Raw genomic sequence first — 24,105 nt, 5'->3', positions numbered from 1 at the left:
TTGGGTCCTGTGGGAAACAAAGGCAAGGCTCTGAGTAGATGTAAAGATTTTTAAAAGATCAGATCGTCATCGTGAGACCACGATTATCTCGAAATGATCGAAGAATTGTCCATCAACTAAAAAGACCAATTTGCCAGGAAAACAAAGGGGAGCTGCCTGCTTGGCCCTGCAAACATAGATAGATTGCACTGGGACCGACAAAGATTTTTTAACCTGGCCGATCAATTTCCTGACAGATGTCGGCCGAAGAATCGTAAAATGCTGGAATCCCACTAACCGCACAATAATTTCGAAGGATTGGTCGGACTTCCCTAAAATCGTTCGGCAAGAGAAATCTTTGCGTCTATGGGGACCTTAACTAAGATTGCCAGTTCCTGGGTAACTAATGAGTGGTGTGTGTGTATATATATATATATATATATATATATATATATATATATATATATATATATATATATATATATATATATATATAAATAAATATATATTTATGTGTACACACTCACACAGAATCTGTTATCCAAAATGCTTGGGGCCTTAATGGATCTTTCCATAATTTGGATCTTCATACCTTAAGTCTACTAGAAAATCATGTAAACCTAATAGACTGGTTTTGTTTCCAATAAGGATTATAGAGAAAAAGGAAATTATTTTTAAAAATCTGGATTATTTGGATAAAATAATCTGGATAATAGATCCCATACCTCTATATATAAATGCATATAAATGCCCCAATAAAGGAATTATTTATAAGTGAACAATTAAAAAAAGAAAGTTCACATACCTCTATAACATTCTTTTTACTGGATTTATCCTTTGAAGCCCAATCAACAGATGCGCCTTTGACATCAACTGTAAATTCTGGTTTGGACTGATTACTGCCAAATTTCTAGATACAGAACAGAAGAAACTGCTTTTAGCAACTCTGTGTCAGGACAGACTGTACTTCTAAGCTGGAAAAGTGGAATCCAAAATACATAAAATAAAAAAAGCCACTAACAACTGAAGTGAGTTGGATCAAGTCTTTCAGAAATAAGTTAATGCATGCCATTTGTTTAATATTAAAATAAAAACCGCAAGGATTATTAAAGCTGGAACAGGATAACCATTTTGAAACATAACAAAAGTGGCGTAATGTAGACACCTTTATTGGCCAACAAAGAAGATAATCACAGCAGAATGTAATTAGCGTGAAAAAGGAAGTAAAAGCTTTTTTTGTGGTTTTCTTATATAACCAGTAACGATACATATATCACCTTTACAGGAACAGTAACATCAAAAAATGAAAGTGTTTTAAAGAACACTTTAATATTTTGGTGTTACTTTTCCTTTAACACTATTCTCCCACTATCAGAGATGAAATTCCAGACAAAAACACTAAGGGTGCCATATTGTTGACTCAGAGTTGGTATCTTACCCAGCCAGCTGCATTTGCTTGTAACAATAAGTTGCTGCCCTTTAACACAGTCCATGAGGACATCCAGTTCTTCCTGCAATGAAAATCTAAAATTAGTAAAACTCATTAGGAAAAAAAAAAAAAAACAACAAAATGATTTTTAAAAAGATGATCGTAGCAACAGTCATCAGCCACTGTTTTTCTATTCTGGGGGTCGCAACTGTGCCCGCAGTTGAATGCAATATCAAAAGCATAGCAGTGTCTAGGTCTTAGTGTTGTAACTTAAATTACAATTCATTTATTTCCTGGCGCATAATAAACCTGTGATAAAAATGAGGGAGGCCTATAGTACAAGTTACTCCTTTTGTAAAAGAGAAAAGGGTTATAAGGAAGCAGTAGAATACTTAAAGGAGAAGGAAAGGTTAAAAGTAAGCTTTATCAGAAAGGTCTATATAAATACACCAGTAAACCCTCAAAGTGATGCTGCTCTGAGTCCTCTGTCAAAAGAAACACAGCATTTCTTTCCTTCTATTGTGTACTCATGGGCTTCTGTATCAGAATTCCTGTTTTCAGCTTAAACCTCCAGGGCTAGGGCTTGAGCATGCTCAGTTTGCTCCTCTCCCCCCATCGCTGCTGTAACCTGAGCCCAGTGCTATGAGTGAACTGGGAAGACTCAGGCAGGAAGTGATGTCACAACAAGCTAATATGGCAGCTGCTATCCTAAACAAACAGAGAGCTTCTAAAGCCTTTTACTCGGGTATGGTAAAACATTATACAGAATAAATATAGCATTCTAGCTTGCACTATTGCAGCTAATCTATTGGCAATAAAATGCCTCTGTAGCTTTCCTTCTCCTTTAATGAATCAGATGAAAGTGAGTGTAGAACTGGCCAGACCAGGGATGATTTTGATGTAGGTGGCCAGCCTAAATATATTGCAATATATGGACAAACAATTTTTAGTAGATTAAGGCACAAATTGTCTTAATTAATATGGGTGAGTGCAGCGGACCTCTTTGCCTCTGTACACATATTGTGGTCACAGCCTATTAGCGCCATCAACTGATGTTTTAAAATTGTTGAGTGGTGACCACAAATTTCCCTTTTTTTGCCTTTTTATTAGACGACATCATACAAAACCAAAAAACACCTACAGAGTTATTTACCAAAATCCGATTTTATTTTATTTATTATTTGAAAAAAAAAAAACATGACCATAACCAATTTTACCTTATTTATTATTTTAAAAGCTCGAATTAACCAGTTCGGTGACAAACGTATGAAAAATCGTATTGTCTTGCGTTTTTTTTCAGGGTTTTGCCGAAATGATCAGATTTTCGGGCTAAACCCAGCACAAACCGCAATGACTTCCAATGAGTCATTGATTTATACACAACCACAGCAGCTCTGAGATGGCGGATTTTCGCATTCAGGCTTTTTGTAGCATAATATAGTGAATAAAGTACCCCCTCTTGTAAATTAAAAGGATATTCTAAGTTACAGAGGAGTTTCATGACCATGAATAGAATATCCTCAAGTTTTAGTGAGTCATGTGACAGAAATGACATCACTACTCACCGTTTATAAGGATATCATTTACAAGATATTCATGGCTTTTGTGTATTATAATTTAATAAATTATTTAATTGAATAAATAAATAAAAAGCTTTAATAAGTCTCAAAAAATTTGAGTTTTGTCCAAAAAAGCTGGACCAGATAAATTTGCAGTTTAGTAAATAACCTCCTTAATGCTTTTGTGGCACCAGATGATTTTGTCACACTTGCCTGGGAACATAATCGTTGGTTTGTGAAAGAAAAGCAAAATGAGTATTCCCATATCAATGTCTCAGTGCTGGTTACGCTTACCTAACTTTCTTCCCATTCTCTGTGATTTTTGTGACAAGTAATACACCATACTTTTCTTGATCCTGTGGATGAAAATAAACAAAACAGACGTGACTATAACTAACCTTACAAGGCAAATCTGTAATCATTTGATCCGATACAGGCCACAGGGAAGTAAAATATTAACTATAGCAAGAAAAAAAACAAAAGGTTCCGGAAATGAACACTTAGTACAGGTATGGGATCTGTTATCCAGAATGCACGGGAACCGGGGTATTCGCACAAGGTGCATTTCCGTAACTTGGATCTCTATGCCTTAAGTTCGAGTTGCGTTTTCAAGGTTTTTTTTTTTGTCAAAATTCCAATTTTCGGGTTAAAAAAAAAAAAAAAACCTCATATAAAACCTATTGAGGTCATGTAGGAGTCAATGGCAGAGGTTCCTTGAACCATGTGAAGATGTTAATGGCCTTCACGATGTTCGAGGTTTTTTGGTGGGTTTCCCCTCGAAAACGCGATCAATATGAGCGATTTTAGTTTTTAAAAAACACGATTAATTCGAATTTCGGGTTTTGCAACTTGAACTTGCGGATTCGTGTTGTTTACCTTTCAAGCTGTGAGTTCATTTGAGGTATAAAAAAAACGTGACTTTTGATAAATAACCCGCTAAATAAACCCAATAGGTTGGTTTTGCTTCCAATAAGGATTAATATATTATAATAATTATATCTTAGTTGGGATCAAATACAAGTTACTGTTTTATTATTACAGAGAAAAGGGAAATCATTTTTAAAAATTGGATGATTTGCTTAAAATGAAATCTGTGGGAGACAGCCTTTCCGTAATTTGTAGCATTCTGGATAATGGATTCTTGGATAATGGATCCCATCGCTGCATAAAGTTGACCCTGTGACTGTTCGGATAGTACTCTTCCGGTCACACAGGAATCCTCCTCCCTGCGAGGTGAACTGGAGAGGATTCAAAAGGGGTTATTGTGCCGTAAGGGTCAGGGCACACGCTCAGATTTGGGGAGATTAGTCGCCCGGCGACAAATCTCCTATTCTTCTGCCTTCCCGCCGGCTAGAATGTAAATTGCACTCGGAGCGCTTCATTTTCCAAAGTTGCCTCACAAGGAAACTTTGGGCGACATCGGAAAACGAATCGCTCTGAGTGCCATCCTGCCGCCGATTTACATTCTAGCCGGCGGGAGGCAGTTTGGGGAGATTAGTCGCCCGAAGAAGAGGCAATTTGTCGCCGAATCTGACCGTGTGTCCTGACCCTAAAGAGTTTGAGCTTAATGGACCAGTGACTTTTCAATCTTATCTACTAGGTTACTTATTACTGCACGGACACTTTCATCATCACAGTTCTCTTGTACTTTGCCATCAATTTGCAATCAATCACTTTTACCACATACAATTTTATTTTTTCAGTCCCCAAATCCTTGGAGAAGCTTAACCTCAAGGTACAGTGGAGGATAATTTGTATCTCTCCAAGTAGAGAGGTGCAGCCAGATGGAATGAGCCACATTGAATACGAATTTGAAGTCTATATGCCTCTACTTTGTTATACTCCTACCAACATTCTTATTAACTCTGTAGCCACAATTTTTGTCTATTCATTAATAAATAGCTATGGTTTTTGGGATTTCTTCAAAATAAAATAAACCCTTGCAGCTTAGAAAAGGGAGGGGTTTGTTTATACAGGGCTCCTTAAAGAGGTGGTTCACATTTAAGTTAACTTTTAGTATGTTACCGAATGGCCAATTTTAGGCAAGTTTTCAATTGGTCGTCATTATTATTTTTTTAATATAGTTATTTCATTATTTGCCTTTTTCTTCTCGTTCCAGCTTTCAAATAGGGGCCACTGACCCCATCTAAAAAACAAATGTTCTGTAAGGCTACAAATGTATTGTTATTGCTAATTTTCATTACTCCTCTTTCTATTCAGGCCCTCTCCTATTCCTATTACAGTCTCTTATTCAAATAAGTGCTTAGTTGCTAGGGTACTTTTGAACCCTAGCAACCAGGTTGCTGAAATGGCAAACTGGAGAGCTGCTGGACAAAAAGCTAAATAACTCAAAAAATAAAAATAATAAAAATTGAAAACCTATTGCAGATTGTCTCGGAATATCACTCTCTAAATCATACTTAAAGTTAACAACCCCGTTAACAAATAACAAAGCTTTGTAAAGAACAAAACACCAATGGAAAATTGTTTTATTAAATTGGCAAACTATTAGGACTTTTAAAAATAAAAGTATAGACAATACAAAACAAATCGTCTCTTCTTAGGGCGACTAATCTCCCTGCAGTGCCTTCCGCCGGCGATTTACATTGTTGGGACTCAGAGTACTTCATTTTCCGAAGTCGCCGAAGGTGCCTCATGAGGAAACTTCGGGCCACTTCGAAAAACTAAGCACTCCGATTGCCATCCCGCCAGCGATTTACATTCTAGCCTGTGGGAAGGCAGTTTGGAGAGATTAGTCGCCCGAAGAAGAGGAGATTTGTTGCCGGCGAATTAATCTCCCCGCGTGTCTCTGCGCTTAAATCACCATTCTCATTTCAAGTCTCTCAAATGCTGTACAGACCATGGGACGGAGCTTCTATGGTATAAGGAAAGGTAAATCAGAGCATGAGGAGAGTAATGCAAAGGGATATACTGACTGTTGATTGTTGCTTTGGAGAAGGTGGAGAGGTCTCGTCCGGTTTGGGTGGAGCTGATGAATCCTGTAAAAAGCGAAGCACAAACATTTCCAATATATTAACAGAAGGGTAATTAAAGGGCAAGATGTCTGGAAAAAGCTTCTGGGTACGTTCCAAATGCACAAGGACAAGGCACAAGCACTGCAATCAGAGAGCTGGATTTGGGCAGGGATTTGCAATGCTGAATATTAGTTTCTGAAGACAAAGCTGCACATGAAGGTGTGATTGAGTTACGCTGGCACAGCCCTGTTTATGTCACACTACTCTGCAACACTGCTAGGAGAATTGGCAGGGGCAACAGTGGGACGTAATTAAAGCTAAATATAAATGCAGGAAAATATATTCTCTGAATAACCCTTAGATATCCATATCAGGCAAAGGCATGTCACCTGCAAAACACTATACTGCCCGCTAAAGAGCAAAAGGGTGACTTGAGACTATACAGTGCCAAAGCTCAAGTACCAAGTCCATACTAACATTTAAAGGGGTCTTTCACCCCACAGCAGGAAATATATGGAGTCAGCAGTCCGGTCACGATGCTGTGAACCTCTATGCTGCTCACATTAGCACAGAAGAGACTGTTTACAGTTTTAAAGGGGTCAAGTCAACTTGTAGTATGTTTTAAAATGGCTAATTTTAAGCAACTTTTCAATTAGTCTTCATTTTTGGTTTTATATAGTGTTTTTTTTTTAATTATTTGCCTTCTTGTAACTCTTTCCAGCTTCCAAATTGGGAAGATCTAAAAACAAATGCTCTGTAAGGCTACAAATGTATTGTTATTGCTACTTTTTACTACTCATCTTTCTATTCAGCCCCTCTCCTATTCACATTCCAGTCTTTTATTAATATCAATGCATGGTTGCTAGGGTAATTTGGACCCTAGAAACCAAATAGCTGAAATTGAAAACCGAGAGAGCTGCTGAATAGAAAGCTAAATAACTAGGGATGCGACGAATCCACTTCGCAAAAGATTTTGTTGAATACCGAACCGAATCCTAATCTGCATATGCAAATTAGGGGTAGGAAGGGCAAAAAAAATTTTACTTCCTTGTTTTGTGACAAAAAGTTACACGATTTCCCTCCCCGACCCTAATTTGCATATGCAAATGAGGATTTGGTCAGGCAGAAGGATTCAGCCGAATCTGAATCCTGCTGAAAAAGGCCGAATCCTGGCCAAATCCAGAACCAAATCCTAGATTCGGTGCATCCCTATAAATAGCTCAAAAAACACTAATAATAAAAAATGAAAACCAATTGCAAATTGTCTCAAAAGATCGCTTTCAACATTATACTAAATGTTAAAGGTGAACAAACCCTTTAACGAAGGCATGTAATCAGCCAATGAAGCTTCTCTCTGGGGGCTTAAAATGGATAAACCCCTCCTTGAGACGATTCTTACAACCAGAGGGCACACATTTTAAGCATTTCACATTGCCTTCTATGACATCTCAAAAGATTTTAGGTGGCACATTTAGGTTTTTTTTTTTCTAATTCATACAAAATTATGGGGGAATAAAAAAGGAAGAAGTGTATTTATTAACATTGCAGATAGCAACCAATCAGCAATTAGATTTGAACAATCGCCTACAAGTACGAAAACAAAAGCAAAGATCCAGTTGGTTGCTATGGGCAACATCACCAGTGATGCTTCTTTTCCATATTAATAAATAGGCAGCCAAGTGTTATAGTTGTTAGTACACACAGAAAAGACCAGTGTGAAGGTTAATGGCTAGACAGCCCCAGAGCATGGCTAGCCACTGGCCATCACAACACTACAGAAGCAGTAAATACAAACAGACAAGCCATCAGCTGCAATATACTTATTTGGTTCTTTATTGTAACTGATCAAATAGAAGCCATGGGGGGGGGGGGGGGGATAATGAATATACCCGCCTTCCATTGGTTATTCCACACTCTCTACAGCTCCAAATTCTATATGAATTAAGAATCAGACTGTATCAGACTTCCTGTTTTCAGCTCAAACCTCCAGGGCTAGGGCTTGAGCATGGTCAGTTTGCTCCTCTCTCCTTATCATCCTTCCTCCTCCCCTCCCTGCTGTAATCTGACCCCGGAGCTACGAGTGAGCAGGGAGAGACTCAGGCAGGAAGTGATGTCACACCAAGCTAATACTGCAGCTGCTATGCTAAACTAACTGAGAGCTTCTAGAGTGGTTTACTCAGATATGGTCAAGCATTCTGCAGAATAAATATAGCATTCTAGCTGACACTATTGTGGTTATCTATTGACAATAAACTGCTTTTCTTCTCCTTTAAAGGGGTGGTTCACCTTTAAGTTAACTTTTAGTATGGAATAGAATGGCCAATTCTAAGCAACTTTTCCATTGGTTTTCATTAATTTATAGTTTTATAATTATTTGCCTTTTTTCTGACTCTTTACAGCTTTTTTAGGGGCGTCGCTGACCCCATCCAAAAAACCAAATGCTGTGCAAGGCTACACACTTATTATTACTGCTACCTTGTATTGCTCATCTTTCTAGTAAGGCCTCTCCTATTCATATTCCAGTCTCTTATTCAAATCAATGCATGGTTGCTAGGGTAATTTGGACCCTAGCTGCCAGATTGTTTATAATGAAAATTGAAGAGATGCTGAATAAAAAGCTAAATAACTCAAAAACCAAAAATAATAAAAAATGAAAACCAATTGCAAATTGTCTCAGAATATTACTCTCTACATCATACTAAAAGTAAATTCTAAGGTGAACAATCCCTTTAATGACCCTTTATCTAATCCATCAACCCAAGCACACAGTAGTGTTTTTAGCAGATATCACACTGTTTTGTGTGTTTCAAGCAATAACTGTAGCCCATAGCACCAATCAAAAAGTCCCATTTTATTATCTGTTATTTATTATACATCGCCAGCATGTTAGGCTGCGCTATACACATCATTGCCAGTCACAATGGAAGGTCTAATAAATCTGTGATGCAGCACAAGGTGCCTGTGTGGGTCGTGACTTGCTGTCAGTGTGTGAGTGTCAGGTAGGCAAGTACATTCATATTTCTCCTTTGCAGAAGAATCTCTGGTATGTGACTGGGCATAGGCAAACAAGCAGGGACAGATCAAACTCCAGTTACTAACTTTCTGTGAATAGGCTGCAATCAAATAACCAAGGTTAGGTGTGACAAAGTCAGAAGAATTACGTTTCTGCTTGAGATGCAACTGCAAAGAAAAAATTAGGGCTTTTGATGAAACTCTCAAAAAATTAGTTCAAATAAAAGCTACTTGCCAGAACCTTGATTAATCCTCCCATTCTTACGAAGCAAATCCTACAGCTTGTTCTCAGCAATATTTTTATTGAAAGGGGTTGCTTACCTTTAAGTTCCCTTTTTGATATGTTATAGAATGGCTAATTCTAAGCAACATTTCAATTGGACTTACATATAGTTTTTTTTTTTTTTTTTTAATTATTTGCCTTCTTTTTCTGACTTACCAGCTTTCAGATGTTCTGTAAGGCTACAAATGTATTGTTATTACTCATCTTTCTATGCAGGCCCTCTCCTATTCCAGTCTCTTATTCAAATCAATGCATGGTTGCTAGGGGAAATTCAGTCTACCAACTCAGATTGTTGAAAATGCAAACTGGAAAGCTGCTGAACAAAAGGCTAAATAACTAATATAAAACCTTAAAGGGGAACTATTGCGAAAATGAAAATTTAATATAAGCTCAGCATACTGAAATAAGAAACTTTCTAAATACAATCAATTAAATATTCTGCATCATTTCTGAAATAATCAAGTTTACGTTCACTATCCCTCTCTCAGCATCTGTTTCTCTTCATTCTGTCTTCATGCAGCAGTTGGGTGTCAGATGAATGATCCAATATATCTTATAGGGGGGCTCCTTTTGCCTAGAAGATGTATTAAAGCTCACTCTAGTAAAATCACCAGACATCATGTCTCTCTACATGCAGAATTTGTGCAAAAGGCAGTTATTTTGTTAGATTTCGTTTGTACTGGAATCAGTTATTTGAGTGAGCTCTAATACATCTGCAAGGAAAGGGAGCGCCCCCCTATAAAATATATTGGATCAGTCATCTGACACCCAACTACTGCATGAAGACAGAATGAAGAGAAACAGATGCTGAGAGAGGAATAGTGAACATAAACAGTACAGAATTTTTTATTGTTTTTAGAAAAAAATTCTTATTTCAGTATGATGAAGCTTATATTAAATTTTCATTTTCGCGATAGTTCCCCTTTAATAATAAAAAATTAAAACCAACTGCAATTTGTCTCAGAAAATCATCATACTAAAAGTTAACGCTTCCTCTTTAAGGAAGTCTGGTGTACATCAATAGTTAATATATATGAATAGGAAGGGTCACTATGGTGTTTATAGTACTCTGTATGCAGAAGGGCAGCACTAACATCTCCTCACGTTAGTTCCACTTGAGTGGAACAGTAAATTCATTCAATAGCACTGATCCAAAACAACGCTACCTTGTCGTTTGTGTCCAGAAGAATTGTGCTGTGTCTCCACTTGGAGAAGACTATGGGTTCCTGGAACTTTCTGTCGAGACTTCGGCTTTTAGTGATCTCCCTCTGGGGCTGTAATGTGGCGTTATACTAAAGGGGACAGAGTAAGGAATTAAATATATATATATATATAAATATATAAATATATATATATATATATATATATATAAATATATATCGTAAATGGCTATGCAACTTTAAGTTCACCACTTAGAGGTCTTGTATGGGTACTTACACACGTTTAACTTGCATATACCGAAAACCCAATGAAAGAAGGATTCTTCCTGTAATTATGGAACAGGCAGACCACAAATATAGCCTTAAAACCTTTCTATTCTTTCTATTGCAACGGCGGCCAGATTGAACTCCATCATTTGGGACGTTCGACCAGCCCGGACAGATTAAAGGAGAAATAAAACCTAAAAACGAATATGGCCAAAAATACCATATTCTGTAAATTGAACTTATTGCACCAGCCTAAATTTTCAGCTTGTCAATAGCAGCAATGTATTCGGCCATTTTCAGCAGGATTCGGACTAATCTTTGTGCCTGGCCAAACCAAATCCAAAAACGATGTGACTTTTTGTCACAAAAGAAGACGTTCTCTTTTTCCCACCCCTTGCTGATTTGCATATACAAATTAGGGTTTCTCATTTGGCCGAATCTTTCACAAAGGACTCGGGGGTTCGCCAAATCCAAAATAGTGGATTTGGTGCATCCCTACTTTAACAGCTGCCTCCTATTCAGTTGGAAGTCCCCACAGTACCACGATCTTATCAAAGATTTTATAGTGAGTCATTTTGGACTAAAAAGCACCAGTACAGGTACTGTCAGGTGTTTCCCGTTCAGTAAAATGGTGATTTCAGGCACTTCTCCGCTGTTAAAATAAGAATCCACCCCACGTGCCCTCAGACTGCTCAGATAAGACAAGGTATCCCAACTGCCAGGTGCTTTACGTGAAACCTTGGATTCAGTTTTATGACAGCAGTCCGTTTACATTCAAGGTTTTAGTTCTATAAAACCAGAGTCAGAAATGACGAACGCCTTTCCTCTGCGCATGAGAAATACTGTTCCATTTATTACCTTTGGCAATTCCCATGCTGAGCGCGCTCCATCTGCACTGTAGTAATATGGTCTGCCTTGATCATCGACGTGTTTTATCCACTGCAATAAAGGAGACAAAAATGTTGAATCAACCTCTAAAATTAGACCTAAATTCACTTTAACGTCACTGGGGGGGGTGAAGCCCCTAAGTCAGCCAATGTCTTTACACAGTACAATTAGATTACATAAAAAAAGGCAGGGAATTATAATATGCAGTTATATTTCTGTCTGAGTAGATGTTAGGTGATTATCAATTCATCTCTCTCTCAATGTCCTTAGCAAAAGGCAATCAATCTTTTGGGCCTACAACTGGATGGAATGATCATTGCTCAAGACTTGCTCCACTGTACAGTTTGTCCTACATGTAAGAGCTTGGTAGGGTTAAACAGGGTTTGTCCTAGTGTTGTATCACTTCAACTTGCAGTACAGCAGTAAAGAGTGAATGAAGTTCACAGGTCACATGACTGTGGGCACCTGGGAAACTGACAATAGGTCTAGCCCCATGTCAGATTTCAAAATTAAATATAAAAAAATCTGTTTGCTCTTTTGAGAAACGAATTTCAGTGCAGAATTCTGCTGGAGCAGCACTATTCACTGATGTGTTTTGAAAAAAAAACCAAAACATGTTTTCCCATGACATTATCCATTTAAACTTGAAGAGAATACCAAGAATGTACCTTTTCATTAGTATGGTCATTTATAAAGGTGGTGTGGCCGTGCTGATCCAGTTCTTCCAACCAGCCCCTCGGAGGAGACCCACACTGACTATCTGATTGGTTGTCACAAGTGCTGTGGCATATATCGTCTGCTGAGAGCTGCTCTCGGAAAGTGGAGTGATTTGTGCAAGCAGAGGCAGGAGTTGATCAGCATCGGAAAGAGGCAATTGCAGAGAGTGTAATTGAAATGTTTCATCAATACAGAGAAGAACCAAATGGAACCAAAGCAAGCAATTACATTTAATTATTAAAGAGGGAACTATGAAAAATGAATATAAGCTTCAGCATATGGAAATGAGAAGTTTTCTAAATATAATCAATTAAAAATTCTGTATTTAGAAACTTTCTAAATACAATCAAATAAATATTCTGTATAGTTTCTGAAATAATCAAGTTTATATTCACTATTCCTCTCTCAGCATCTGTTTCTCTTCATTCTGTCTCATTCAGTAGTTGGGTGTCAGATGAATGATCCAATATATCTTATAGGGGGGCTCCTTTTGCCTAGAAGATGTATTTCATTTCATTCTATTTAAATCACCAGAAATCCTGTCTCTCTACATGCAGGATTTGTTAGATTTTGTTAGTAGTGGAATCAGTTATTTGAGTGAGCTCTAAAGGTGGCCATACACGGGCCGATAAAAGCTGCCGACAGACTGTGTCGGCAGCTTATTGGCCCGTGTATGGGGGCCCCCGACGGGCTTCCCCGATCGAGATCTGGCCGTTTGCCGAATGCTAGGATCCGATCGTTGGGCCCTAGGGCCCACGATCGGATTTGCCCGATATTGCCCACCTCAAGGTGGGCATATCGGAGGGAGATCCGCTCGTTTGGCGACATCGCCAAACGAGCGGATCTATCCATGTATGGCCACCTTAATACATCTGCTAGGAAAGGAAGCCCCCCCTATAAAGATATATTGGATCTAACTGTCAATGAATATCTGACACCCAACTGCTGAATGAAGACAGAATGAAGAGAAACAGATGCTGAGAGAGGGATAGTGAAGTTGAACTTGATTATTTCAGAAACGATACAGAATATTTAATTGATTATATTTAGAAAATTTCTTATTTCAGTATGATGAAGCTTTTATTAATTTCATTTTTGGGATAGTTCCTCTTTAAGAGAAACAACTGATAGTGAGGGTAACCTTTATTTAACATTCAGACAGAAGTCTGACGCAGAAAAAAACCCATAATTTTGCTAGCCGAATGGCTTACTGCTGGGGATAAATAGCACTAGAGGTGCATAATGCTGCAGTAATGATGTGTTGGCTAAACTAGGTAATGAAAATTATTTCTGATTCTCCTAATTGCGAAGTTTCCCAGAGGCAGAGACAAAAGCCTCGTAACAGCATCATCAAAGGGGTGATACTTCATATATAAAAAAAAAAAAAGAGAAACCCAAACCCGTTTCATTGGTGGTAGAAATAACACTGGCAAAGAGTGGATTATAAAGCAAAGAGTGCCGCAAAATAAGGCACAGGGATGATTAAACGTGAATTTTTGTCCTTAATTTGCAAATAATTTTGTCATCGGTCAGTACTCTGCAGAATTGAATTGAAGCAGAAATTATAATTGCATTAAAAAATGCAGTTTAGCTTGTTTGCAAACTGTGGGTTTTGCCATATTCTCTGGCAGCAGTTTTCTATATTTTGCAACAAATGACCGGACTCCGCTGATGAAAATCAGACTCACTGCACAAGGCTACCAATACTTTAACAGGAGCTGTTGCTCAGCCATATCATGAATCTGGAGTAACATTGATCAAAAAGAACCACAGGAAAGCACATCCTTGGCTAGCCCAAAAGCATAACAGCGACCCAGCCACAATGTGGGGAAAAGTTTTGCAGTCAGATGAAAACAAAGCTCAAAGCAAGATGTGTTAAAGGGGTGGTTCTCCTTTAAGTTAACAGTTTGTATGTCATAGAATGGCTATTTCTTTTCTTTTTTTTTTAAAGGTTATAGATTGGATATTTGTAAGCAACTTTTCAATTAGTCTTTATTAATTCTTTTTTTATAGATTTTCTTCTTTTGAATCTTTCCAGCTTTAAAATAGGGGTCACTGGCCCCATCTAAAAACAAGTGTTCTGTCAAGCTACACATTTATTGTTTTTGGTACTTTGTATTACTCATCTGTCTATTCAGCCCCTTTCCTATTCATATTCCAGTCTCTTATCTGGACCCAAGCCACAATGCTGAAACTGCAAACTGGAGAGCTGCTGAATAAAAAGCTAAATAACTCAAAAAACACAAATAATAAAAAAGGAAAAACAATGGCAAATTGTCTCAGAATATCACTCTCTATGTCATACTAAAAGTTAAAGGACCAGTAACATGAAAGATTTTGAAAAAATTTGTTTCTACTTAACATAAAAAAACCACCAAGACAGTTTTAACTTTAAATTCGCAAAGTCTTTATTCCGAAATTACTTATTGATTCTCTGCTTGCGTTCCTCTTCAGAAACGGCGACAGGGCGACGATTCATCGTGCGGCACTCGATTTCTCCTCCCTGGCTATCTCCTATAGAAGGCAGGGAGGAGAAATCAAGTGCCGCACGATGGATCGTCGCCCTGCCGCCGTTTCTAGGAGGAACACAAGCAGAGAATCAGTAAGTAATTTCTTAATAAAAACTTTGCGAATTAGAAGTTAAAATTGTCTTGGTGGTTTTTTTCATTAAGTAGAAACGATTTTTTTTAAAAAAAATGAATGTTACTGGTCTTTTAATTTAAAGGGGAACAATTCCTTTAAACGTTGCCATCGAAGGGCTCCTTTTTATCTGAGTAGGACAAACATAAAGGAGAATGGATGGTGCCAAGTACAGGAAAATGCTGCTTAAAGAAACAGAAGTCTGGGCATTAGGTCACCTTTCAGCAGGACAGTGATGCCCGACTCAAGTCAAACTGAAGAAGAAAAGGATGAATGTCCCACAACGGATCAAAGCCCTGGTCATTCCCTGATGTCATTCCAACGGAGTATATGTGGCACAGTTTTGAAATCTGAAAGATCTGGGGCAAATCTAGTCCAAAACGCTGCTGAAAAGCGTGCAAAGCTGGTACAGGTATGGGACCTGTTATCCAGAAATCTCGGGACCTGGGGTTTTCTGGATAATGGATCTTTCCCTTATTTGAATCTTCATACCTTAAAGGGGAACTATCGCGAAAATGAAAATCCAATATATGCTTCAGCATACTGAAATAAGAAATTTTCTATATATAATCAATTAAAGATCCTGTACCGTTTCTGAAATAATCAAGTTTATCTTCACTATTCCTCTCTCAGCATCTGTTTCTCCTCATTCTGTCTTCATTCAGGAGTTGGGTGTCAGATGAATGATCCAATATATCCTATAGGGGGGCTTCCTTTTGCCTAGAAGGTGTATTAGAGCTCACTCTTTTAAAATCACTAGAAATCTTGTCTCTCTACATGCAGGATTTGTGCAAAAGGCAGTTATTTTGTTAGATTTTGTTTGTCCTGGAATCAAGTTTTTGAGTGAGCTCTAATTCATCTGCTAGGAAAGGAAGCCCCCTATAAGATATATTGGATCTAACTGTCAATGAATATCTGACACCCAACTGCTGCATGAAGACAGAATGAAGAGAAACAGGTGCTGAAAGGGGAATAGTGAAGATAAACTTCATTATTTCTGAAATGATGCAGAATATTGATTGTATTTAAAAAGCTTCTTATTTCAATATGATGAAGCTTATTTAAATTCTCATTTTCGCGATAGTTCACTTTCTACTAGGCTGGTTCTGCTTCCAGTAAGGATTAATTATATCTTAGTTGGGATCAAGTACAAGCTACTGTTTTATTATTACAGAGAAAAACATTTTTCGAAATTTGGATTATTTGAATAAAGTAGAGTCTATGGGAGACAACCATCCATAATTCGGAGCTTTCTGGATAACGGGTCCCATACCTGTACTTATTCCAAAAACTGGGCACTTATCACAACGTAATTGTTTTCCCTAGCAGAGCTGCAGGCTTTTAGAGAAAACAATGTTGGTGCCCAAGCTATATTCATTTTGTACCCCCTATTCTATTACCTTGACCACCAACACAGACAAGTATAAAATGGAGAGCAAAGATCCCGGAACAGACCTCATGGTCAGCATGGCTGAAGGACTCGGATTTGCCAGAGCCTGCTTCCTTTGTTCCCCGCGGAGGCTTCCATGTTCTCTCTTGAGTTGCTTTATTGAAGTAATAGTAACGGCCGCTGTTATCTTTATGAGTCTCCCACTCGCCTGTAACTTGCACCGGAGAAGAGACGGGCTGCGGGGGCAGCGCAGACTGAGAGATTTTCAGCTCTTGCAAATTCGCATATACGGGAGAATCCGATCTTGCCGGCGCCGGTGATACCGAGATCTAGAATGAGGAAAAAAGGCAGCGTATAAAAAACACTAATATACAGTAGAACCCCTATTTTACGTTTTTTCAGGGGACCTGGAAAAAAAATGACGTAAAATCCGGCAAAAATTTAAAATCAGGGAAATGTGTTAAAGGGGTTGTTCACCTTTAAGATAACTTTCAGTATGATGTAGAGGGTGATATTCTGAGATCATTTGCAATTTGTTTTCATTTTTTATTATTGAAGGTTTTTGAGCTATTTAGCTTTTTATTCAGCAGCTCTTCAATTTGCATTTTAGGGATTTGGTAACTAGGGTGTAAATTACCTTAGCAACCATGCACTTGTTGGAACAAGAATAGGAGAGAGTCTGCATAGAAGGATCAGTAATAAAAAATAACAGTAACTGTACATTTCTAGCCTGACAGAGCATTTGCGTTTTAGAAGGGGGTCAGCGACGCCCATTTGAAAGCTGCAAAGAGTCAGAAGACAAATAACTATAGAACTATAAAAAATAAATAATGAAAACCAATTGAAAAAGTTAGAACTGGCTGTTCTATAACATAATAAAAGTTACCTTAAAGGTGAACTGCCCCTTTAAAGTAGCTTTTTCTTCAAACACTGAAAGGATATAAGCACAGGAGTCCGTTTTACTTTTGAGATACAATATTTAGTGTGTTAATAACAAGGGTTAAACATTGCAGCGTTAATGTTACACTATGGGGTAGAGTCCTGCGCGGGTCCATTTTTTGGAACCCGTACCCAACCCGTACACGTAACCAGCATTCTTACCCGCTACCCGACACGCAAGTACCTTATCCGCAACCCGGACCCGAGACCAGCTGACCATCAAGAATCAGGAAGTGCTGTCATTGTAAACTGGAAGTGACATCACCGGAAGTAGGTGTGATCAGAAAAAAAGGAGTAAAACAGGAAGCGCTGCCATTGTAAACCAGAAGTGACATCATCGGAAGTAGACATGATCAGAAAAAAGGAGTAAAAATCGTTATTGAGAAGACCCGAGGCCCGACCCGCAAACCCGCAGAACCGCTGACCAGCGTGTATACCCGCAACCAGAACGTCTACCTGCAAACCGCAGGTTTTTGCGTGCAACCAGCGGGTGCCTGACCCGCTGCAGGACTCTACTATGGGGGGTATGTGCAAGACTCTCTGTCAGACACATACACAACCTAAAGCAATAAGCGATTGGTGCAGGACTGTATAAGGGGCAGACTAATTGCAATTGACCATTTACAGGCAGAACCATCTGGTTAGTATTTTAAACCTCTATTTCACAAATTATAATATTCATAGAGGAAAAAAAAGTTTTTTGGAACATCAGGACAAAATTTTAATTTAAAATCTGGGAAAACATTATTAAAATCAGGGAAATGCACCCACAGAATGCATTATAAATTGGCGGGACCACAAATAAAAAATGTAAAATGCGGCAAAACTTAACACCAAGGTTTCACTGCACACTAAAATAAAGTAATGCTTGTGAATTATAAACATATGCACATAAATCTTCCTATAAACCTGTAATAACTCAGCCCCACTAGATGTCCCCACAGAACTCCCAATTCTGCAACTGTCATGCACCTGCTATGGAAACACTTAGGGACACTTTGCCAATATGGAAAATCCAATTTCACACAAACACACACTTGTCTGTCTTTAGGCTGCTTACATGAACAGCAAATTAAAGGAACAGTAACGCCAAAAAATGTAAGTGTTTTAAAGTAAAGAAAATATAAGGCAGTGTTGCCCTGCACTGGTAAAACTGGTGTGTTTGCTTCAGAAACACTACTATAGTTCATATAAATAAGCTGCTGTGTAGCAATGGGGGCAGCCATTCAGAGCTGAAAAAAGGCACAGGATAGGCAGTAGATAACAGATGCGCTCTGTTAGTATACAATGGGATTCATCAGAACTTATCTGATCTATTGTGTATCCTGTGCTTGAATGGCTGCTCCCATGGCTACCTAGCAGCTTCTTTACATAAACCATAGTTGAGTTTCTGAACCAAACCCACCAATTTTACTAGTGCAGGGCAACAGTACACTATAGTACCATTCCTTTAAAAACTTACATTTTTTGGTGTTATTGTTCCTTTAAGTGTCATTAGAATGTGAAAAATCAGTGGGGACTGGTTTACTCTGAACCAGTGAGAGATTAACATATAACCTGCATACGGTGCAGCATCACATTAGACATTTTTCTTGGTTTCTCAGGACCAGGGGGTTTTCCAGATAAGGGATCTTTCCTTAATTTGGATCTTCATACTTTTGGAGGCACATTTATCAAGGGTCGAATTTCGAATTTTTTTTTAAAACTCCCATAAACCCGAAAATCTAAAATTTATTAATAAAATTGACCCAAAAACTCTGTTCGAGGTTTTTTTCTCAGAAAAAAACCTCGAATATCAGGAAGGCTGCAAACAACTCAAGATCCCTGGACTTCTCCCGTTGCCTTAAACAGCAATTCGGTAGGTTTTAGGTGGCGTATAGTGGAATTCGAAGTTCTTAAAGGGCCAGAGTATGATAAATCTCGGAAATCAAATTTGATCACTCAAATCAAATTTGAAAAACTCCCAAAGTCGAATTTGACAGTTTTGACCATAAAAAAACCTTGAAAATTCGAATTTTCAATTTCACCCTTGATAAATCTGCCCCTTAGTCTAATAGAAAATCATATAAACATTAAATAAACTCAATAGGCTGGTTTTGCTTCCAATAAGGATTAATTATATCTTAGTTGGGATCAGGTACAAGCTACTGTTTTATTATTACAGAGAAAAGGAAATCATTTTAAAAAATTTGGATTATTTGGATAAGATGGAGTCATGGGAGATGGCCTTCTTGGAGCTTTCTGAATAATGGGTTTCCGGATCTCGAGAAATTTGCATTGTAAAAACCAGCAGATTCCAAGTACTCAAAGTCCAATGCCATGTCAGCCATCTCTTAAGCTGTCCATACATGAAGAGATCTGCTCGTCTGGCGACATCGCCGAACGAGCGGATCTTTCACCGATATGCCCAGCAACGGCAGGGCTATATCGGGGTAATCCGAACATTCAACCCTAGGGCCGAAGGATAGGATTACAATGAGGAGCAATGGGCTCCGACAAGGTCGGTAGGCAGAAAAATTAAACCTTCCCCATTAATATTGTGGCCAGATATCAATCGGGAAGACTCGTCGGAAGCCCCCATATATGGGCAGATAAATTGCCAAATTGGTCTTAAGGGCCGATATCGGCAACTTTATCTGCCCGTGTAGGGCCTCCTTTAGTAGATTTGTGGACAAAAGATAAATCATGATTTAGCTATAGATTCTGAGCTGATAACTAGAGAACCACCACAGCACAGTGTTGCCCACTCCACAATACCAGACATTTTTCAGATTTATAAAAAAAAATAGAGTTCAATGTTGGGTGTTAGTCACTCAGAACAATGTGTGGAATACCTGTAATAGGGTTTTTTTTTTTTTTAAATTTGAGCCCTTGTTTGAGGTCCAATATTTAGTCAGGGGTAAATAACAGATATCTGAAAACGTTGCCATTCAGCTGAATTAATGGCCACCTCCACTCTTCAAGCCAGGTATTTCTGGAGTATTTAAAGGGAAACGCCACAAAAACATAACTTAAGCTTTTTGAAATGTAAACATAATTTCAAGCAACTTTGCAATATACATCGATTAAAAAATATGCAGACTTTTCATGATTTTTAATGGTTTCTAACAGTTCCCTAAGCCTAGCCCCCTGCTCTCCTGCTGATCTGTCTGACTACTTTGCTGAGCTGGCTGACTACTGTAACTTTGTATCAACAGACAGCTGTCCTCAGCCTGCATCCTCCAAACCCCACAATTCCCTGCACACGTGATTTCAATAAGGAACGGAACATTACAGTGCAATGCATTGTGGGTTATGTAGTTCATGCATGCTGTCTGTAAGCTGTGGAGGAGTTGTTACAATGTGTAACATCAGTGTTACCAGGAATTTAAATGATGCAGAAAGAAGAACAGTTAAACAGCATAGAAAATGGCATTTATTCATACTTTTTGAAGAAACGGGTAACTGTGATGGGTATATTAGGGGTTTCTGTTATGTTGGCTTCTTTATCAAATTTTGGTTTGAAAGCCGGAGTTCCCCTTTACGTTTGCAACAAAAGAAAAAAAAAAAACATGGCCAACAGCAGAATATTAGAAATAAGGCGAATGTGAGAATTGTCTCTTTAAATACTTCCCATTCTGAATTCTATATATCCTGCTCCTCTGTATGGGTTAGTTTGCCTTTATTTAAACAATATTCTGTTTTCATAAACAGACGCTAATCTTAAAAGTGGATAAGAAAAAAGACCTATTAGTGGTGAGGAAGCCACAAAGGTAGCAATGGGCAACACCAATGTAAACAAGATGGCCCGGATGATCCATAGCCGCTCAAATGGATAAAGCATTGAAATAATCCACTAAACCACAGAATACTTAGCTTCAACTATGACTCACAATACACTTCCTTCTCCTCCTCCGGATTAGGGACAGCTATCCCTCTCTGGCTCCGCACCAATGAAAACCAAAAGACGTCAGTCCATAACAATAACCCGTTTCAATAAAATAAAGACATGTGCAGTAAGCAACCAAGCATACATTAAAGAATGGAGAAAAACACACTAACAGACTAACATACATCACAACAAGATAAAGTCATACAAAAACAAATATGAAATAAGCGTTGAACCCAAATGGCAATTATGGGCCTAAAATGTTCAGATTTGTGATCAGAATCAGATTAGAATCAAGCATAGCCCCTACTTATACATGCAGAAGGAATGACTTAGCAATAGGGGTTTCCATCTCCAAAGCAAACAAACTGACTAATGCTCATATGCACAGAAGAAAATATCTTACAGTAATTAGGGCAGCACACATTACCCAATACAATGCAACTTCTTTCCGAGGATTCATTTGCTCACCACAAACTTTGCCTTAACTTGTGCCGGATGCATCATTCCTGCTGCACATTTGTAGGGTATTTAAATGGATTCGGTCATGATTTTTATGGATTACTTTTTATTTCTAAAGTACACTGTTTACATTGCAAATAATTCACTTTACCAATTAGAATTTTATTACTGAACCAACAGTTCTGTAGCTGTAATATTGGTGTGGAGGAGCGATCTCAGTGTATTGTGCCTGATTCTGAGCTTTGAGAAGGAGCCAGCACTTCAGGGTGGAACTGCTTGGAGACAGCTATTGTTTCTCCCATTGCCATTGTATTTTACCCCGACCTAGGTCATGTTCGATAGCCCCACCTAGTGATAGACATGAGAATAGCACCAAGCAGGGTTTTCCCGCTTTGGTGCTATTCTCATGTCTACCACTAGGGAGCACCTTTAGCAATGCAAGCAAACCCTTCAATAGCGGTGTCAGGTAGCTGCTATCTGGTTAGCTACCCATTGTTCTGTTCATCGGTTGCCGATGGGCTGCTGGGGAGGGAAGGGAGGGGGTGATATTACTTGCAGAATAGCAGTAAAAAGTGACTGAAATTTACCAGAGCACAAGTTACATGGCCTGAGGGCACCTGGGAAACTGACAATATGTCTAATCCCATGCCAATTTTCAAAATGAAATATAAAAAATCTGTTGAAGCAACACTATTGAAAAAACAGGTTTTCCCACGACAGTATACCTTTAATAACCTTTGCAGGCACTGCAGCAAGCCAACTGAAGTGGGAGCACCTATATAAATGCAACATGCAAAGGAAGCCCTGTATATGCTCAAGAAAGGTGCAATGCAATAGGCTAGATTTATTTTCCACCTGTTAAAGGTGTTAAAGTTGAAGGTATGCAAAGTTGTGTGATCTAGATAGGGAGACACCGAATCCACTATTTTGGATTCGGCCTAACCCCCGAATCCTTCACAAAAGATTCGGCAGAATACCGAACCGAATCCTATGCAAATTAGGGGTGGGAAGGGAAAAACATTTTTTACTTCCTTGTTTTGTGACAAAAAGTCATGTCATTTCCCTCCTGCCCCTAATTTGCATTTGCAAATTAGTATTCGGTTCAGCCAAGCAAAATGATTTGGCGGAATCCTGGATTTGGTGCATCCCTAGATCTAGAACATTCCACCATTGTAGTAGGCAAATACGATAAAGTGGTGAGCATATTGGTAGCCAATCAAATAAACGGAAGAGTAAAAAGAGACAAATGGTATGTATGCACCTTCCCATTTACAACAGATTATACGAAGTTAGATAAATTTAGCTCTTAGAGCAGAGACACACAGGCAGATCCAGGGAGATTAGTCGCCCGGCGACAAATCTCCTCTTCTTCCGGGCGACTAATCTCCCCCAACTGCCTTCTCCTGCCTGTCTTGCTGCAGATGGTGTATCTGTACATCGTTGTACAATTCAGCGCAATTTGCACAAAGAACATCTGTATGGCAGGGGGATGAGAAAGAAGCACTTTCTGCGCCACAAACAGAGTCACTTGTTGTATGTAAAAGCTCATTTATACAAGTCACAGTCATTTTGGAACAAAGTGCTTTGGACTGATGAGACAAAAATTGAGTTATTTGGTCATAACAAAAAGTGCTTTGCATGGTGGAAGAAGAACATCGCATTCCAAGAAAAACACCTGCTACCTACTGTCAAATTTGGTGGAGGTTCCATCACGCTGTGGGGCTGTGTGACTAGTTCAGGGACTGGGGCCCTTGTTAAAGTCGAGGGTCGGATGAATTAAACCCAATATCAACAAATTCTTCAGGAGAATGTTCAAGCATCAGTCACAAAGTTGAAGTTAAGAAGGGGTTGGATATTCCAAAAAGACCATGACCCTAAACACACTTGGAATCTACAAAGTCATTTATGCAGAGGGAGAAGTACAATATTCTGGAATGGCCGCCACAGTCCCCCGACTTGAATATCACTGAAAATCTATGGGATGATTTGAAACAGTCTGTCCATGCTCAGCAGCCATCAAATTTAACTGAACTGGAGAGATTTTGTATGGACGAATGGTCAAAAATACCCCCATCCAGAATCCAGACACTCATCAAAGGCTATAGGAGGCGTCTAGAGGCCGTTACATCTGCAAAAGGAGGCTCAACTAAGTATTGATGTAATATCTCTATTGGGGTGCCCAAATTTATGCACCGGTCTAATTTTGTTATGATGCATATTTTCTGTTAATCCAATAAACTTTATGTCACTGCTGAAATACTACTGTTTCATAAGGCGTGTTATATATTAGATGGAAGTTGCTACTTTGAAAGCTCAGCCAACGATAAACAAAACTCCAAAAGAATTGAGAGGTTCCCAAACTTTTTCATACGACTGTATATTATAATTATTTATTTATATAAACAATAGAAGTGTTTCTGAAGCAAACACATCAGTTTTACCAGTGCAGGGCAACACTGCATTATATTGGTATTACTTTAAAAAAATTTAATTTTTTGATGTTACTGGTCGTTTAACCATAAAGCAAATGTTGAAGA

The 24,105-nt window shown here is 38.5% G+C and overlaps 1 protein-coding gene across 7 annotated transcripts in view; it reads right to left on the bottom strand.

The window, feature by feature from the left end:
• arhgap12.L (Rho GTPase activating protein 12 L homeolog) overlaps positions 1-24,105 on the bottom strand; it is a 67,310-nt gene that overhangs the window by 11,328 nt on the left and 31,877 nt on the right. For 4 of the 7 annotated variants that reach the window (XM_041565818.1, XM_041565820.1, XM_041565821.1 and 1 more), the window contains exons 3-11: positions 16,365-16,628; positions 12,221-12,358; positions 11,523-11,603; positions 10,404-10,529; positions 9,042-9,122; positions 5,904-5,966; positions 3,262-3,323; positions 1,418-1,490; positions 785-889 (exon numbers count right to left, since the gene is read on the bottom strand). In XM_041565818.1, coding sequence (XP_041421752.1) covers positions 785-889; positions 1,418-1,490; positions 3,262-3,323; positions 5,904-5,966; positions 9,042-9,122; positions 10,404-10,529; positions 11,523-11,603; positions 12,221-12,358; positions 16,365-16,628 — 993 coding nt within the window. The remainder of the gene's footprint in view (positions 1-784; positions 890-1,417; positions 1,491-3,261; positions 3,324-5,903; positions 5,967-9,041; positions 9,123-10,403; positions 10,530-11,522; positions 11,604-12,220; positions 12,359-16,364; positions 16,629-24,105) is intronic. The other 3 variants (XM_041565824.1, XM_041565823.1, XM_041565825.1) reach the window with 3 other exon arrangements.

Source organism: Xenopus laevis, chromosome 6L, assembly GCF_017654675.1.
Source record: "Xenopus laevis strain J_2021 chromosome 6L, Xenopus_laevis_v10.1, whole genome shotgun sequence".
Taxonomy (NCBI): domain Eukaryota; kingdom Metazoa; phylum Chordata; class Amphibia; order Anura; family Pipidae; genus Xenopus; species Xenopus laevis.
Note: the sequence above shows the minus strand (reverse complement) of the source record. Positions and strands in the feature narration are given on the sequence as shown.